Source organism: Trichechus manatus, unplaced genomic scaffold, assembly GCF_000243295.1.
Source record: "Trichechus manatus latirostris isolate Lorelei unplaced genomic scaffold, TriManLat1.0 scaffold00066, whole genome shotgun sequence".
Taxonomy (NCBI): Eukaryota; Metazoa; Chordata; class Mammalia; order Sirenia; family Trichechidae; genus Trichechus; species Trichechus manatus.
In genome coordinates, this window is record NW_004444002.1 from 721640 (window position 1) to 740800 (window position 19161).

Below are 19161 nucleotides of genomic sequence, written 5' to 3' on the forward strand. Positions count from 1 at the left end.
TTTTGGTACTGGACAATTGGGTACTGTTATTTCTCTGCTTGGTATCTGGTAGTACCAGCCTGTACCATTGCCCTGTTCCATCAGGTGCCATGGCCTTTTCAGCACTGATGGGCATAGTGGGTCTCACTGCTGCTCTACTGAGTAGAAGAGTACCCTGCTGGTGGGTGCCATTGCTCTGACAGGTACTCTCACGTTACCAAAGCTGTGATAAAGTATGTGTGTATGTGTGTATGTGGGGGGCGCTTTCTGTATCATGTTATCCTCTGTTAGAGGAGTCCCAAATGGTGTTGCTGGGACCCCTAATGTTTGAGATCAGTGAGAAAGCTTTTATTTTCTGTTTTCTCTAGGACACACATGTGCACACAAAAGACCTTGCTGCCCTCGAACATGCCCCTCTGATGATTTAAGGTATGCTTACTGCATCAGGCTTTTTGTTCCTGGACCCTTCCTCCCTTAGGACGAGTTTTATCCAGCATTCTTTGAAAGTAGGTTTCTGTTGGGCCATTTCACCCCACACCCAATACATCAGCAGTGGATACAACTACTATGCGGGCACTATGTTCCCCAGGCGCTATGCAGACATACTTCCTTCAGCCCAGCCCAGTCTTACCAGTTTATGAAACATGCCTTCACATGCCTAAGCACCAGTCCTGGAGAACGTACACATAGTGTAAGCTGAACTCCCTCCACATACAATTACCAAAGGCAGGGTGGAATAGAAAGAGCATGCGTGAGCTATGGAATTGAAAAGACCTGGGTAAATCGCTGAGCTCCACACACTACTGGCTGGATGCCCCTTGTATGTTGTTAACTTCTCTGAGCTTTAGTTTCCTTGTTCATGGGATGGTACAATGACAACTTATTCACAGAGTCCTTAATGATAAATTAGATCAATGCATATAAAGCTTTTGCCATAGTGCCCAACATAATAAGTATAGCTAACCAAACTATTTCGGAGCTAGAATAGTTCTAAGTGCTATGCAAGTATTACCTCATTTAAGCATCCTCACAAGCACCCTGTGAGGTAGGTACTATTATCTGCATTTTGAAGATGAAGAAACTGAGGTACAGAGAGGTTAGGTGATTTGTCCAAGGTCACACAACTGAGAGTGGCAAAGCTGGGATCAGAATTCCAGCACTCTGGCTCTAAAGCCCATATGCCTAAGTACTGTACTGTATCACCACTCTAAGAGATGTTTTAAAACGGTACTTATTATAATATCATGACAAATAATAATAAACAAAGTTATTTTTAAAACTATTAAAAAAAATAAAGAAAGAAAGATATCTGGATGAGTTCTAGTCCTGAACCTTCCCAGAACTTGCTGAATGCCTCAGTGATCAAGTCCATTTCTCTATCTGGGCCTTGGTTTTGTTTCCTCATCTGTAAAAGGAGATAGGGATCTAAATGAGTTCTAAAATCCCTTTCCACTAAAAAATTCAAGGATTCTATACCTGGAATTAGCCCTGGTGGCACAATGGTTAAGAGCTCTGCTGCTAGCCAAAAGGTCAGCAGTTCAAATCCGCCAGCCACTCCTTGGAAACCCTATGGGGCAGTTCCACTCTGTCCTGTAGGGTCGCTATGAGTCAGAATCGACTGGAGAACAATGGGTTTGGTTGTTTTTTTTTTGTTTTTTGTTTTGGTATACCTGGAATTAGTACAAGATCACTGTATTACATAAATATATTTATTCACCACCCGACCCACAGAACACTTAATTGTGCTCGTGAGGAACCTGTACATAGATCAAGAGGCAGTCGTTCGAATAGAACAAGGGGATACTTCATGGTTTAAAGATGTGTGTCAGCGTTGTATCCTTTCACTATACTTATTCAGTCTGTATGCTGAGCAAATAATCCGAGAAGCTGGACTATATGAAGAAAAACGGGGCATCGGGATTGGAGGAAGACTTATTAACAACCTGCATTATGCAGATGGTAGGTGATACAACCTTGCTTGCTGAAAGTGAAGAGGATTTGAAGCACTTACTGATGAAGATTAGAGACTACAGCCTTCAGTATGGATTATACCTCAACAAAAAGAAAACAAAAATCGTTAAAACTGGACCAATAAGCAACATCATGATAAACGGAGAAAAGATTGAAGTTGTCAAGGATTTCCTTTTACTTGGATCCACAGTCAACACTCATGGAAGCAGCAGTCAGGAAATCAAATGACATATTGCATTGGGCAAATCTGCTGCAAAAGACCTCTTTAAGTGTTAAAAAGCAAAGATGTCACGTTGAAGACTAAAGTACACCTGACCCAAGCCATGGTGCTTTCAATCACCTCATATGCATGCGAAAGCTGGACAATGAATAAGGAAGATCAAAGAAGAATTGACGCCTTTGAATTGTGGTGTTGGTGAAGAATATTAAATATACCACAGACTATCTAATGTAATGCGCTGTCTGATTTCTTGACTGCTGCTTCCGTGGGTGTTGATTGTGGATCCAAGTAAAATGAAATCCTTGACAACTTTAGTCTTTTCTCCATTTATCGTGATGTTGCTCATTGGTCTATTTGTGAGGATTTTTGTTTTATGTTGAGGTGTAATCCATACTGAAGGCTGTGGTCTTTGATGGATTGACACAGTGGCTGCAACAGTGGGCCCAAACATAGCAACGATTGTGGGGATGGCGCAGGACCAGGCAGTGCTTCATTCTGTTGTACACAGAGTCACTATGAGTCAGAACTGACTCATTGACACCTAACAACATCCCCACTCCCAGCAGCAGTCTTTCTATAAGGACTATAAGCTCTATTAGTTAGAGCTAACACTAATGAGAAGAAAAAAGCCTAAGTAGCTGCCTGACTTTTACCAGAGAATAATTGAAAATTTCAGGCACCCAAAGGCTCTAGCAGGAGTGGCTCCTTAGGATTACTGATTAAAAAGAGGGCTTCATTGCAGCCTATCCCATCTCAGAAGTTTTCCCTAATGCTTATATCCCCAAGGAGGAGCAGGGAACTGGAAGGAACATTCAAATTGGTTTTCCCAAGTCATAGGATAGCTATTGTGACTTGCAGTATGTCTGTTGTTTCTTTTTTTATTTTATGTTTTATGGTGCAGTCTAATCTTTATCTGAAATGTTGGCTTTGGGAATGGTTTTAGTTCTGGGTTAACAGAGAGTCCGGGGGCCATGTCTTCTGGAGTTCCTCCAGTATCAGTCAGCCCATTAAGCCTGGTCTTTTTACGTGAATTTGTGTTCTGCACCCCACTTTTCTGCTGCTCTGTCAAGGACTCTTCGAATGTCTGTTTTTAACAGATAATTTGCTCACAGGTGTATCTGGATTTTTTTAGGAGGGAAATAATTACTAACATTGATAATGAAGATAAATGCTAAGGAATAGAACTTTAATATAAGGCTAATCATATTTCAAAGAATGAAAAACTATAATTCTTTCAAAAAAGCTGAAATGACACACACACACCCTAACTGCATTTGGCTACCCAGAACAAAGCAGGAAAGAGTCAGAAAATGGAAATACACAGAAGAGGATAATAACCTTGAGGATTTAACCCAGTGGTCCCAAACTTTGCTGTACATTAATCATATGGGGAGCTTTTAAAAACCCCAATACCTAGGTTGCACTTCATACCAATTAAATCAGATGGTCTGGGGGTGAGAACCAGGTAGTTTTTTTTTTTTTTTTTAAAAAAAAAAAGATCCTCAAGTGATTGCAATGTGCACCAAGGTTTGGGAACCACAGGTTTAGCCTAACAGTAGCTGTAAGTTGGAATCGACTCCACAGCAATGGGTTTGGTTTTGGGTTTATACGGAAATCATCATCTCTCCCTGAAGGCTCTATTGAATGAAGAGTAAAAGGTAAGGAAGCCTCTGAGGACCTGACATTACTTATTAGTTAAATTAATATCCAAGGTAGGAATTCTAAATATTAGAAAAGGGTAGATCTTCCTTGAGACCATGGACTTTGTTCTTGCTTTAAAGGCATCTCTTTAGGAGATTTATCTTCAAATAAGAGACAACACTGCTGAGGAGAGGGAAAAGAAATAGCTCCAGAATTTCTTTAAATTTTTTTTTCTTCCATTTTAAATTTTATTTTGTTGTTGAGAATATACCCAGCAAAACATACAGCAATTCAACAGTTTCTACGTGTACAATTCATTGACATTGATTATATTCTTTGAGTTGTGCATCAATTCTCACCCTCCTTTTCTGAGTTAAGGAGGTAGTGCAGTGGTTAAAGTGCTTGGCTGATAATCAAAAGGTCAGTGGTTTGAACCCACTAGCCACTCCTTGGAAACCCTCTGGGGCAGCTCTACTCTGTCCTATAGGGTCGCTGTGAGTCAGAATCAACAGGTAATGGGTTTGGTTTTGGTTTGGGGTGGGACCAGAAAATATGCATTTTTAACAGCTTCCCAGGAGATGCCTATGTTACTGGTCTAGGGACTGCACTTTGAAAATGACTACATTGAGTGTTTTTTGTTCTTGATGCTTTAGGCTAAAATATAAAAGCTTGAGCTTGAAACAGTCTTCCTACATGTTGAAAGATACCACTCCTAGAAGGCAGGGTGGTACAAATACTTCTTTGTTAACACTTTAAATGTATTTTTTACATTTACATTTTTTACAAAGTATAAGATGAAGACAAGATTTTATTAATATACAGTGATTAACCACCTTACATGACTAGATTTCTTTTAATTTAACAGTACAAAAATCCTCAAACTAATAGGTATCAAATATGATCCTATTGGACACAATGTGTTAGTGTATACAAGATTAGGTTAAAAGTGCATCTTTTACCAGTTAGTACAAGAGACTACATTTCTACTACACAGTAATAAATGCACGGGTTGTACAAGCTACCTTGAAAACTACTTCAGTTGGTTTCTCAGGAAGCTTTTCTAAACAACTCTTGTTCTCCATAAGTGTTCTGATATTTTACAGCTGTAGTCTTACAGCTATGGCAAAAGAAATTCACAATAACCAAACTATGGGATGCAGTGGATTCTACTGTATCTGGCACACAAGTGCCCATTGAAATTCTAAGAAGAAAGCACTGTTTAAAAACACTTAAACAAAATTTCTTATTTTGCTACCAAGAAAATCTCAAAACGTGAGCCTGTAAGCAACTCATAGTTCTGTTTAGAGTATTATTCAATGATACATAAGTTTCTCCTTCCACTTCTGCAACATCATCATCTTCCTTACCCACTTTTTTTTCGTAACTAGCACTTGGAAACCTTCAGAGTCATTTTCAGGCATCAAATGTATCTCCAGTGAAGTATAATACCAATTTCAGGATTATATGATCATGGAAAAGGCACTCTGACTGAAAATATTCATCAGTTTTAGCTCTAGCATCCTCACATAGCATTCCAAACTCAGATATTTCAGGAATACAAAATTAATTGAAAATAGAATCATTGGAAGTTCTTCTGTACACTGTTCTAGAAGTTCTACTTCACTTGCTATTTTGCTACTTAACAGTTTACTGACCCAGATGTATATGTTTTAGACAACACCTCGTTTGAGAAGTATTTATTGGGTTCAAGGAGAAATTGTATCACGAAATTCAAGGCTCACCAGGATCTGAGAACTTGAGTTGGATATCTTTCAGGTGCTCTAAAATTGGTTCATTATGTTTCTGAAATACGTTCCTGAGCATCTGCATAAGAAGTTTTTAACAAAAAATGAGGAATTCCTTTAGGGCAACTTATCTTTAGACGCATGCACCTATCTGGGAATGAAATGGCTGGAGCGAAGGGCAGAGGGACAGACGGTCCTGGAAAGCAGATTGCGGCTGTGAATGCTACACTAAGGGGTGTGCCCTTTGTACTGAAAAGTAGGTCTTCTGCCTCCGTAACAAACACATATTCTTTCCACCACCATTTCCTTACCACTTGTCTGGCTCAGTGCCCTCACTTCCTACCCAAACTGGTGAACTTTATTCATCAGATCATGTACTTATTCCTTTAACAAACTTATTGGGTGCCTCTTCCTGTACCACTGCTGTGTCCCCTTGGAACACTCATTTGTACCTGCTGCCCATTTGACACATGAAACCAAGATGGCAGAACTGTCCACGGTCTCCTTCCCAGTGCCTTTCCCACCCCATCATTCCTGTGCCCTTCTGGGGGTTTGAACAAGACCTCTGGCAGCCGGCCCCTCCCAGCTACATACAGTGTCGGTGTTCTGCCATATTTGCCAAGACCCTAGTTCTTACTCAATCATCTCGTCTCCAGTTGCGTCCTCCACTTGTCAGCGGGGCTGAAACACGACATGAGGACTGCTGCCATCATGAAGCCTCTGGCACAGAAGTGTGCACCTGGAGCCTGTTTTTTGTGCTGGGAGATGGAGTGGGCATTGGGCTGGCTGTGGAGGAAGCTGTTGACAGGGAGTGGAGAGGACCCCAGAGGAAATGGCTCTCTGGCCATGGCAGCAGCCAGCTCCCCTGGTGGCGGGAGTTGGCTGCAAGTCCCTGGGAGGGGGACCTGGTTGACACCAGCAAACAGAGGAGAAAGGAAAAGGCTGAGCAGGTGTGCCCTCAGGAAATACCTGAAGCAAAACCGAGGAGGGGGGGTCTTCTCCAGTCCCACACTGGGGCTCTCCTCACTGTAAGTATGTGACCTCAAAGTCCATGGGACTGTCTCCATGGCCTCTGTCGTCTGCTTGGACCTGCGTGCGTGGGGATGCAAACCCATCCAAGAGCCCACACTCCCTATCTCTGATGGGTGGGAGTGCCCGTCACCAGGGTCAGGGGAGGGAGGGGAAGGACCCGAGTCCACAACAACCTGAGGAGGTTACCATTTTACCTTGGGATGGCAGGGAACACTCCTGGAATACCAAGCCAAAGCGCTCCTTTACAACTGGCTCAAAACTCACCACCTCCAGGAAGCCTTCCTTTCTGTATCTGCTCCCTCCAAACACATCTTTGATGTAGTGAAAAACAGGTGAAATTGTGCACTACAAGTTAGTAAGTAAGCACAAGCAAGCAAGCCCGTGCCTGCCTTTCTTATTGGGTAATCCGTCCCTGCACCCCAGCCCCAGAAAGAGGGAAGCCAGAAAAGGGAGAGTGGGAGAGGAAGAGTCAGGAGGAGAGTGATGGTCAGCTGTGAGGGGAGGGGGCAAGCAGGCCAGCAAGTATTGACTCCTCCCTTCCCATCCTGTCCTGAAGTTTTTTCTTTTGTAGCACCACCTATATGAAAAACTCATAGGCAAAGTAGTAAAGACATAGCACTTTCACCACAGAGTTGGTTTGTTACTTGGCTGGATCTCCATGAGGCAAACCACCCTAAATGTTGATCCAGGTTCACCAGAAGTTAGTTAACTCTGCCTGTCCATCTCCTTCCCCTTTATTCCATCCCCCAGACACACCAAACACTAAAGGAGAACTCTCTTCGGCTGCCTGGACTGTAAACCTAATTCATTTTGTTAGGAGACCCAGAAGTGACAATTTTTTTTCCCATAGTAACAACAAAACTGTTTTAAAATGAAGAGGTTTTTTTTTTTTAATGCCTAGAGGCACATTCTGACTAGTTTTCAGCTTCTTTGTAGCTTCTGTGATTTTTGCTGTATGCAAAACAAATAAACACAATAAAATCTTTTCCGTAGCCTGTCTCAGTCTGTGACATTGGGAGGGAAATCAAATAGACTATTGCTAACTCAGTCCTGAGGGTTGTCGGAGAAGCAGAATGTTCTTAAGAGGAGTTGTGCTGACCCTAACTGGCCTCCACACAGGTGTGCTTTATCAAGCTGATGGCCTCCAGGTGGGTGTTTGTATGGGGAGGCGTGGTATTGAAGAGGAGGTTTTTATGCGTATAAATATCTGGGAGCAAAGAAAGAGACCAGTGGTGGGGGGGTTGCAGTTGGGGTGAGCAGAGAGGGCAAGATGGCTGGTGGTTGTACCCCAGCCTGGCCCAGAGACTAGGTCCAAGCCCTAGAACAAGATGGGCCACTGGAACCAGCCATTTTCAGAAGCCAGGTGCCACACTGGGCTCCGATAACAAAATGTAACACGGAGTGACGAAGGGGAGGGTGTGATAGACCAGAAATTTAACCTGGCTGCATATAACATTCTAACACTTGCAGGGTTCAGGCCAAGAGTTTCAGTTAGGAGCTCACATGTCATATGCCTAAATATTTGAAATATTTAAATCAACCGATAAACCATTAAATAAAGTAAGGGATATCTCCTTCCATGACGAATGTACCTCCATAACGACCTGAAAGGCCAGGCTGGGATTTATAATTCTTGTACTCCTCTAAGTCCTGCTCCAGTGAAGAGGAAGAGCTGCTTCCCTCCACCCTCTTTATGCATCCACCCCTGGCCTAGCCCCAGCCTAGGCCCAATCCCCTGTTCCTAGAATACTGCCACCCATTGGCCACTCCTCAGGCCTAGGGGTGCATACTCCAGCAGTGCAGTCAGCCCTCTAAAGGCCAGACCCAGGAAGACGAGCATGCAGCCCTTGTAAGCAGGCTTGGGATCTTTCAGGCAGGGAGAGGAGTCCAAAGTACCTAGAGGAGCCCTGGTGCATTGGTTAGGAGCTACAGTTGCTAACCAAAAGGGCAGCAGTTCAAATCCACCAGCTGCTCCTTGCAAACCCTATGGGGCAGTTCTACCCTGTCCTATAGGGTCGATATGAGTCAGAATCGACTTGACGGCAATGGGTTTGGTTTTTTGGTTTAGGTACCTAGAGCATAATCTAAAGGGGGCATATTCCCTTGTTCTCATGGACTGGGCTCCTGGCCTTGTGGGGACGGGTGTGGCTAAAAGAGGGCCAAAGTGGGGCCTCTAAATTGTGAAGCTCAGGACAGAGGCCCCTCTTGCCTGGGTCTAAGAGCGATACTATATTAGCAACTAGTACGGTATAAACACTAACAAAATCATGACCAATTTGAAGCCCCTCAAATCATACTACTTTGCCTGGCCTTTCAGTTCAAGTAATGGTGACAAGGGGCTCTGTGCCTTCTGTCTCACCATGTGGTTCTGTTGTTAAGTGCCGTCAAGTCAGTTCCGACTCATAGCAACCCTATGTACAACAGAACGAAACACTGCCTGGTCCTGTGCCATCCTCACGATCTTTGCTATGTTTGAGCCCACGGTCACAGCCACTGTGTCCATTCATCTCACTGAGGGTCTTCCTCTTTTTCTCTGACCTTCTACTTTACCAAGGATGATGTCCTTCTCCAGGGACTGATCCCTCCTGAAAACATGTCCAAACTATGTAAGACGAAGTCTCACCATCCTCACTTCCAAGGAGCACTCTGGCTGTATTTCTTCCAAGACAGACTTGTTCCTTCTTCTGGCAGTCCATGGTATTTTCAATATTCTTCTCCAACTGATTCGAAGGTATCAATCCTTCTTCCATCTTCCTTATTCATTGTCCAGCTTTTGCTTGTAGATGAGGTGATTGAAAATACCATGGCTTGGGTCAGGCCCACCTTAGTCCTTAAAGAGACACCTTTGCTTTTTAACACTTTAAAGAGGTCTTTTGCCTCAGATTTGCCCAATGCAGTGCGTCGTCTGATTTCTTGACTGCTGCTTCCATGGGTGTTGATTGTGGATCCAAGTAAAATGAAATCCTTGACACCTTCAATCTTTTCTCCGTTTATCATGATGATGCTCACTGGTCCAGTTGTGAGGATTTTTGTTTTCTTTATGTTGAGGCATAATCCATACTGAAGGCTGTAGTCTTTGATCTTCATCAGTAGGTGCTTCAAGTCCTCTTCAGTTTCAGCAAGCAAGGTTTTATCATCTGCATAATTCCCATTCCTTGCAATGTTATCCATAATTTATTATGATCCACACAGTCGAATACCTTTGCATAGTCAATAAAACACAGGTAAACATCTTTCTGGTATCCTCTGCTTTCAGCCAGGGTCCATCTGACATCAGCAATGATATCCCTTGTTCCACATCCTCTTCGAACCCAGCTTGAATTTCTGGCAGTTCCCTGTTGGTGTATTGCTGCAATCGCTTTTGAACGATCTTCAGCAAAATTTTACTTGTATGTGAAATTAATGATATTGTTCGATTAATTTCTGCATCGTTGGATCACCTTTCTTTGGAATAGGCATAAATATGGATCTCTTCATTCGGTTGGTCAGGTAGCTGTCTTCCAAATTTCTTGGCATAGACGAGTGAGCACTTCCAGTGCTGCATCTGTTTGTTGAAACATCTCAACTGGTATTCCGTCAATTCCTGGAGCCTTGTTTTTTTGCAGCCACTGTGTCAATCCATCTCATTGAGGGTCTTCCTCGTTTTTGATCACCCTCTACTTTACAAAGCATGATGTCCTTCTCCAGGGACTGAACCCTCCTGATAACACGTCCAAAGTACCGGAGACAAAGTCTCGCCATCCTTGCTTCTAAGGAGCACTCTGGCTGTATTTCTTCCAAGACAGACTTGTTCATTCTTCTGGCAGTCCATGCTATATTCAATATTCTTTGCCAACACCATGATTCAAAGGCTCAATTCTTCAGTCTTCCTTATTCATTTTCCAGCTTTTGCATGCATATGAGGTGATTGAAAATAGCATGGCTTGGGTCAGGCTCACCTTAGTCCTCAAAGTGACATCTTTGCTTTTTAACACTTTAAAGAAGTCTTTTGCAGCAGATTTGCTCAACGCAACGCGTTGTCTGATTTCTTGACTGCTGCTTCCATGGGCATTGATTGTGTATCCAAGTAAAATGAAATCCTTGACAACTTCAATCTTTTCTCCTTTTATCATGATGTTGCTTATTGGTCCAGTTGTGAGGATTTTTGCTTTCTTTACATTGAGGTGTAATCCATACTAAAGGCTGTGGTCTTTGATCTTCGTCAGTAAGTGCTTCAAGTCCTCTTTGTGTTCAGCAAGCAAGGTTGTGTCATCTGCATGATGCAGGTTGTTAATGAGTCCTCCTTCAATCCTGATGCCCCATTCTTCATAAAGTCCAACATCTCAAGTTATTTGCTCAGCATACAGATTGAATAAGTATGGTGAAAAGATACAACCCTAACACACAGCTTTCCTGACTTTAAACCAGGCAGTATCCCCTTGTTCTGTTCAGACAACTGCCTCTTTGTCTTCTTACAGGTTCCTCGTGGCATTCCCATTCTTCACAATGTTATCCATAATTTGTTATGATCCACACAGTCAATAAAACACAGGTAAACATCTTTCTGGTATTTTCTGCTTTCAGCCAAGATCCATCTGACATCAGCAATGATATCCCTTATTCCACGTCCTCTTCTGAATCTGACTTGAATTTCTTGAAGTTCCCTGTTGATGTATTGCTGCAACTGCTTTTGAATGATCTTCAGCAAAATTTTACTTGCATGTGACATTAATGATATTGTTTGATAATTTCTACATTCTGTTGAATCACCTTTCTTTGGAATGGGCACAAATATGGATCTCTTCTAGTCAGTTGGCCAGGTAGCTGTCTTCCAAATTTCTTGGCATAGACGAGTGAGCACCTCCAGTGCTGCATCCATTTGTTGAAACATCTTAATTGGTATTCCATCAATTCCTGGAGCCTTATTTTTCGCCAGTGCCGCCAGTGCCTTTCATTACCATCGGTTCTTGATCATATGCTATGTCCTGAATGGTTGAACGTCAACCAGTTCTTTTTGGTACAGTGACTACATCTGCTTTTGATGCTTCCTCCGTCTTTCAATGTTTTGCCCATGGAATCCTTCAAAATTGCAACTTGAGGCTTGAATTCTTTTCTTCAGTTCTTTCATCTTGAGAAATGCTGAGCATGCTCTTCCCTTTTGGTTTTCTAACTCCAGGTGTTTGCACATTTAATTATAATATCTTACTTTGTCTTCTTGAGCCATCCTTTGAAATCTTCTGCTTAGCTCTTTTACCAATTTTTTCAGAAGTAGACAGCCAGGTCCTTCTTCCTAGTCTGTCTTAGTCTGGAAGCATCACTGAAACCTGTCCACCAAGGGTGACCCTGCTGGTATTTGAAATATTGGTGGCAAAGTTTCCAGTACCACAGCAACACGCAAGCCACCACAGTATGACTAAGTGACAGATACGTGGTGGCATGTGGTTCTAGCCATAAGAAATACTAATACACTTTAAATTGTCAACACTGGTGACAAAAAAGCAGGGGGGGATAGGTGGAGGGACTGAAGAAGCTTATATTTTTCTTTTTATAGACGTTAATTGAGCACATACTAAGTGGAAAACTCAGTGCCTAGGGCTTTGAGAAAGATAAATAAAACCCTTTAAGGTTCCACCCACTCAGAAGTTCATAATCTAAGGGGTGGGGTGGGGGTGAGTAGATACATATATATATATATAATGCTAATATAAATTAGAATATGGGATGTGCTACCAGAGAATATGAGAGAAGAAAATATTAATGCTACTGAGAGCACCTAGGAAGCGTTAACTAAATGTGGCAATGAGGCTGTGTAGCCTCAAACCCCTGGGCCCTTCCTCTTCTCTGATCCTCTACTCTGGTCAACTACAACTTCACCTTTTTTTTTTCTTTCTTAAACAAATTCCAGAGTCCATTCTCTCCCTCTACTTTTCTCACTTCTTTTTGGGAGATATTTCAGACCTACACAAAGTTACAGAGAATACTCTTAGAAACATCCATGTACCTACCATCCAGCTTAAGAAATACAACCTTACAAATACAGTTGAAGCCCACTGTGCACCCCTTCTCTTTCTCCAAGAGGTAGCCACGATCCTAAATAAGGTATTTATATTTTTCCCACACATGCTGTTATGCACGCTACATTTGTATGCATCTCTCATAGGCATGCTTTTTACTCTATATATGTATCCACAGTCAACAGATGGTGATCATTTGTTTTAGACTTCAGATACATGGTATCATAATGTTTGTATCCTTCTGGAGCCAGCTTTTCCCCTTTTGCATTTTTCTGCTGCCATAACCCAGTCTTTGCCCTCAGGGTCTCAGCCCCCTGTGAGTTGTGGTCGCCTCCCCAGTCCAGCCTTTGCAGTCCTGTTTATCTTCAACAGTGCCAAGCCAGTGAATCAAGGCTGGTCCTACCATAGGTGAGTCTCAGCTTCTTGGTCTGTTCTTCTAAACCAGTGGTTCTCAAACCTTGCACTGGTTCTCAAACCTTGCACATCAGAAACCCCTGAAACCCGTTGCCCTCAGAGTCAATTTCTACTTATAGTGACCCTATAGAGGACGGAGTAGAACTGCTCCATAGGGTTTCCAAGGCTGTAATCTTTATGGAGGTAGACTGCTACATCTTTCTCCTGTGGAGCGGCTGGTGGGTCTCAACCACCAGCCGTTCAGTTAGCAGCCTAGTGCTTAACCACTGTACCACCAGGGCTTCTTGGATCCCCTGAAGGGCTTCTTAAAACAGATTGCTGGACCCTACCCCAGAGTTTCTGATTCAGTGGGTCTTGGGTGGAGCCTGAAAATGTACATTTCTAACAAGTTCCCAGGTAATGCTGATTGTTGCTATTTTGAGGACCACACTTTGAGAACCACTACTCCAACTCAAAGCCTAGGTCCAGGCTCAACAGCACCATATGGCCTGCAGGCAAGCTAGGTCATCCATAAGATTTCCTTCCAAACACGCTCTAGAGCAGCACTGTCCAATACACATATAATGTGAATCACATGTATAATTTAAAATTTTCTAGTAGCCACATTAAAAACGTAAAAAGAGACTGGTAAAATTAATTTTATACTATATTTTCTGTAACTCAATAAGTTATTTCAACATATAATCAGGATAAAAATTGTGAGTTTTTTTTTACACTTATAATACATCTCAAATGGAACTAGTCACATTTCAAGTGCTCAGTAGCCACACATGGACAGCACAGATCTAAAGGCTAGAACTCCATCTCTCTTTACAAAGATTGTTTTAAACTTGACATTTTAATTTATTTGGGGCTGAAATAAAATAATTTAAAAGAGGCTTGCGAAATGGTAGAAAGTGTCTTTTTCAATGAAGATAAGGTGGGCCAAAGAAAAGAGAGGTAAAAGAGATTTGAGTCAGGATTATTTATCTAAAACAAAAAACTGCTCATATTTCAGCTTATTCCTTTAAAACAAACCTTTATTTTAAACTTGAACAAATGCTGCCAAACATATCTGTAAAGGTAAGAGAAAAGTCAGATGTCACTGGATATCACTTTCGGGGTGATGAACTTTGTATTAAAATCAGTGTTGATAAAATTCCCTTGGGCTTCAGGAAAATGAAAAAAACTTAAAAACAGTGAAGAATGGATTCAAGCTTCTTCGTCCTTTGATTTCTATTCGTATCAACTGCAGGATAAAATGAAAGAAAATTAACAATTATACAACATTAACTAGCACCTGTGACTTCCTATATCTAAGAAAACAGCCCTATGCATGTCTGCTGCATCTGTGTGCTGTATCTCAACAAGGAGAGAAGACGAACACCCTTTCCTCTTGTAACTTGCACCCTTGGGTATCAGGGTGCTTGTGCATCCCATGGCTTCAGTCACCATCATATACCAGCCTCATCTCTCTCTTGCCCAACACCATAAATGCTTGTTTTGTTGTTGTTGCTTGCTTTTTTCTTGAGAGACCATTCTGGGATAGAAATAAACCTCTCCTTAAAAACCTGTGCTGGTTCTACCAACGATACTCCCTCACCCTCCGAGACCCCCAGTTCCCACAACTATTGTATGGGAAAGAGGCTCTTATTATGAAACCCACAGCTGTGAAAATGCAAAAAGAAAGAAAAATGTTAATCATTTAAATATACACAAAGACATCCCTTAAGATTTAATGACCAATTCAGCGATAAACAATAATCGTACTATGACTCTTTCCTTTTGACTGTCACATAAAACATGAAAATCTAAAACTGAACAAATATTTAGATATTAATCATTAAATGTGGTCCTACTTAAAATTTTTAACTTTTTGCTATTTGTTAGTCACCTTCTAAAAGGCACCGTCTCCTTGTTAGTATACCCAAATCATTGCGGTCGAGTCGATTCCAACTCATAGCGCCGCTAGAGGACAGAGTAGAACTGCCCCCTAGGGTTTCCAAGGAGCACCTGGTGGATTCCAAGTGCCAATCTTTTGGTTAGTAGCCGAGCTCTTAACCACTACGCTACCAGGGCTCCACTAGTTAGTATGTTGTTGTTGCTGCTGTTTTTAGGTGCCATCGAGTCAGTTCCGACTCACAGCGACCCTATAGGGCAGGGCAGAACTGCCCCATAGGATTTCCAAGGAGCGGCTGGCGGATTTGAACTGCCGACCTTTTGGTTAGCAGCTGAGCGCTTAACCACTGCACCACCAAGGCTCCCTAGTTAGTATAGGAGACTGCATTTCCATGGCCAAGAGACGAAGGCCCAGGTAACGCATGGCCCAGCTGCTTTAGCTGCTTCTTCTGATAACCGTTTTCTAAACAAAAGTGGTCTCCATTACTAGAGCTGATACATTTACCACCTGTTAGTAGTCTCACAGGTGGCGGACAAAGGACATCACAAGGACAAACAAGTAGCCATGAAGCATATTTCAGACATAGTACATTTTATATTATTAGGGACATGAGTATTCTATTAACATTCTAAGTAAGTTAAACTGAATTTTAAAACTTATTTTAAACAAACTTTTTATTTAATTTACTGGGAGAATTAAAAAATAAAGGTCTCAGTAACCAGTAAATACCAGGAATGGTTGGGTGATATTCAAGGCTACCTGGATTCAAAGCTACTATAAACCCACACAAACCCACTGTCGGCGAGTTGATTCCGACTCACAGCGACCCTACAGCAGAGTAGAACTGCCCCATAGGCTGTAATCTTTACGGAAGCAGATGGGCACATCGTGTGCCTGTGGAGCGGCTGGTGGGTTTGAACCGCCAACCTTTCAGTTAGCAGCCGAGCGCTTAACCACTGCGCCACGAGGGCTCCTTAAAGCTACCACAGATACCTGTATTGGCCGGGCCTTCCTTCTGCTGGGTCCAGATCCTTTTTGGGTTCTTGTTCTTCATTTTTGTTCTCCTTTTCCTCCTCTGCTTCTTTCTCTTCCTCACCTCCTGCTTTTTGGGCCCCTTCGTCAGAGTTTTCATGCTGATACTGAGTCGCTTCTTTAGTGAAAAATAGTATAGATTTTGGAACCAGGTATTCATAGAAAAAATATTCCAATTCATAACCAGTAGTGACATCACCTTTCTACTGGTTGACACAGCACTTCCATGGCCCTTACACATTTCTGCTGCTTGATAGTTTTCACAGTGACATTATTTCCTTCTTTCCAGAAAATTTCACACCCTATGCTGCTGAGTATTTCTGGCCCTTTGGAGAAGAAAGGATCAGAACTATTGGGGTCTGACTGCATTTTGTATGTTTTGGTCAGATTTTGTTGGGAAAGTATTCATTTGCCTCAAAGACCACTTCTATGGTGAAGGTCATAGTTCCTCAACCCCCTGAATATTTAATTTTTAACAAGTGCTCTCATATCAGTTCATCATTTTGGGGGATCTACTTCCTAAAAATCTATTTTTAAAAGCCCTCCACCAAAAATGAGGTATACCACGTGTTTCCGCTTTTCCTTCAGGCTTTCCTGCCACTTCTTCCCAAGCTCCCTCCTGCACACCTACCTCCCACTGACATTCCTTTCATAAATGGCACCGATAACCTCAGATCTCGTGTAAGAACTGGTGGAGGACTTTATGTAAAGGTCGCTGTAGGACTGGGCTTCTATTTGGGCACTTTTGGCCTGACTTGGGTTGAGGCGCCACCCCAGCATTCCCCACCCAAGGGAAGCGCTGCCACGGGCAGCAGGTGACCCTGTGGTGCCACCAGTACACGTGCCGAGATGCTGCAGAGAGCGTGAAGGACGCGGCCTCCACCTGGTCGCAGGCCCCAGTGCTCACAGCCCCTCCTGGGCCTCCTGATCAGCGGCTCACAGCTCTGCAGCCCCATCACCCATCCTCACCCTGTGGAGCCGCAGCCTCGTCTGCCGACTCCCCAGGTTCCGGGGCTGCGGCCTCGTCCGGGGGCTCCGTGGGCTCCGGGGCTGCAGCCTGGTCCAGGGGCTCCCCGGCTGCCATGGCGCCCCCGTGGGCAGGCGGTGGCAGCGCGGGGGGCAGCGGGCAGGAGTGGTGGGGAGGGCGGTGGCGCACCACGCGCCCGCCGCCGCGGGACCGGATGAGGACGTGGTCGTTGTAGGAGATGTGGCGCAGCAGCAAGTAGATCAGGTCCAGGAACACCCCGCGGAAGCCCGTCATGGGGAACTGGTGCGCGTCCACCATCTGGCCCTGGCCACCCTCGTGGCCCTCCTCATCCTCGTCTGCCGGCCCGATGTCCGAGTCCTCCTCGGCGCTCGCGCCCGCCTGGGCCCCGGCGAGGGCCCCCTCTGGCCTGGCCTGCTCCTGCTCTGCCCGAGGGGTGCCCCCCTGCTGCTGCTTGGCTCGAGGGGTGCTGGCCCTTGGCAGGCCCTGCTCTTGCTCAGCTTGAGGGGCGCCCGTCCCCGCCTCCCCGGCAGCAGGCACCCCCACGCCCTTGACGGGCCCAGGGTCGCTGACCACCCCGCTGCCAGCTCCCACCGCACCCACCGTGCTGTCCTGGCCACCTGGGGCCAGGTCTTCCTCCTTGGTGGCGGACATCGCACTAGGCAGTACCTCAGCTGGGTGGCGACTGGGTTGTGGCGACGACGGCGAAGATGGCGGCCACCGAGGTGGCTGCTCCTGAAGGGAGGTCGTCCACAGTGGTGGCTGAGGAGAGGAGAACGGGGCAGTGGAGGCGGCCACCCCTGAGGAGACAGTCTGTGTGGGCACCTGAGGAGGCCCTGGCGGCGACGGAAAAGGCAGGAGGCTGACCTCAGGAGCCGCCACCAAGGCTGCCCTTGAGCCGGCGGTAGGCAAGAGGGGAAAGAGACTGCTTGGCAAGTGACACCAGGCAGGGCCATGAAGGGCCAGCCAAGCCCATCCCTTGTTGCAAGCTCTAAGCTCATTTGCTGAGAATCAAAGATTGACATGCCCTGGGCCCAATGAATGATCAAGGCTCCCGTCTACACTAGCTCATTATCCTTGAGGCCTCAGGGTCTTGGGTTATCCTTTCCGCCCACACAAGTCCTGCTCTTTAATTTTATGATTGTCTGCAAAACTATACTGGCACCTTGAGGGCATGTGAATTGTGAGATCCCCAATTTCCACCTGGTGATGGCTCATGCCTGTAGGGACAGAGTCATAAAACAGTTGCATAGCTTAGTTCTCAGCAGTAGTAAAAACCTCCCAAAAGACAGGAGAAAATTGGACTATTTAACATGATTCAAGCTACTTAGAAAACAATGCATAAAGTTGAAATGGAAGCTGTCAGAACTGAATGTTGAAGTGGTAAATGACAAAAGCTGGAAGATGATAAATGAACCCTGCCAATTTGACTTCAAACCTCCAAAGAATGATAAAGACGTACTTATTTTAAAGGACCAGGTCATCTCATAAGAGCTAAGCACGAGGGGCATTAAAAGGGTAGGTTTTCTAGGATGTTTCCGAGGCAACAATCCAAGATTTCTTGTTGATTTCAAGACCTACTTAGTCAAAACCACAAGTGTAAATAATTCTGAAAATTATTAAGAAATCAACTGCTATTTTATGCTTATTCTGTAAAAAAATGTTCTGTAACACTAAAAATAATTTTAAAAATATAGCAAATGACTTATATTTCTTATATTACATTTAGGAAAAATAACATTGATAAATCCCATTAAGGTGAGTAGGCCTTTTTGTTTCTTTTTGTCAACCAAACCAAATTTCAGTGTTTTCATCCTCTGGGCCTCCTCAAGAAGAGAGTATGGTGTTGTCATCAATTATTGGTTTAAATCTGGAAGGGAATGTAGAAAATCCCCAAAATCTCAAAATCTTCATTGTAAAGAGCAAAACTGAGGCAGAACCCAATCTGAGGTCTAGAGTTGTTTTTAGCATTTGCCCCCTGAGGTGATCTAGCTACCTCACAAGGTTGCTCTGCGAATTTAATAAGCTAAAACCCACTACTGTTGAGTCAATTCCAACTCATAATGACCCCGTAGGGTTTCCTAGGCTCTAAATCTCTATAGAAGCAGACTGCCACACCTCCTACAGAGCTGCTGCTGGTTTCGAACCACTGACCTTTCTGTTAGTAGTTGAGCGCTTTAACCACTGTGCCACCAGGGCTCCTTAATAAGATAATAAGGGTGAAAACCCTTTTCATACTGTTAAATGCTATACAGATATGAGGTATTATT

The 19161-nt window shown here is 43.8% G+C and overlaps 1 protein-coding gene across 1 annotated transcript; it reads right to left on the bottom strand.

Annotated features, from left to right (window-relative positions):
- Positions 1–6197: 6197 nt before the first annotated feature.
- Positions 6198–17545, bottom strand: LOC105756441 (cancer/testis antigen 47A-like). Its single transcript, XM_012556467.1, has 3 exons — positions 16876–17545; positions 15868–16024; positions 6198–6354 (listed from the first exon to the last, which is right to left on the bottom strand). Exons 1-3 carry the CDS (start codon positions 17543–17545, stop codon positions 6198–6200), a joined length of 984 nt encoding a protein of 327 aa, XP_012411921.1.
- Positions 17546–19161: the final 1616 nt, after the last annotated feature.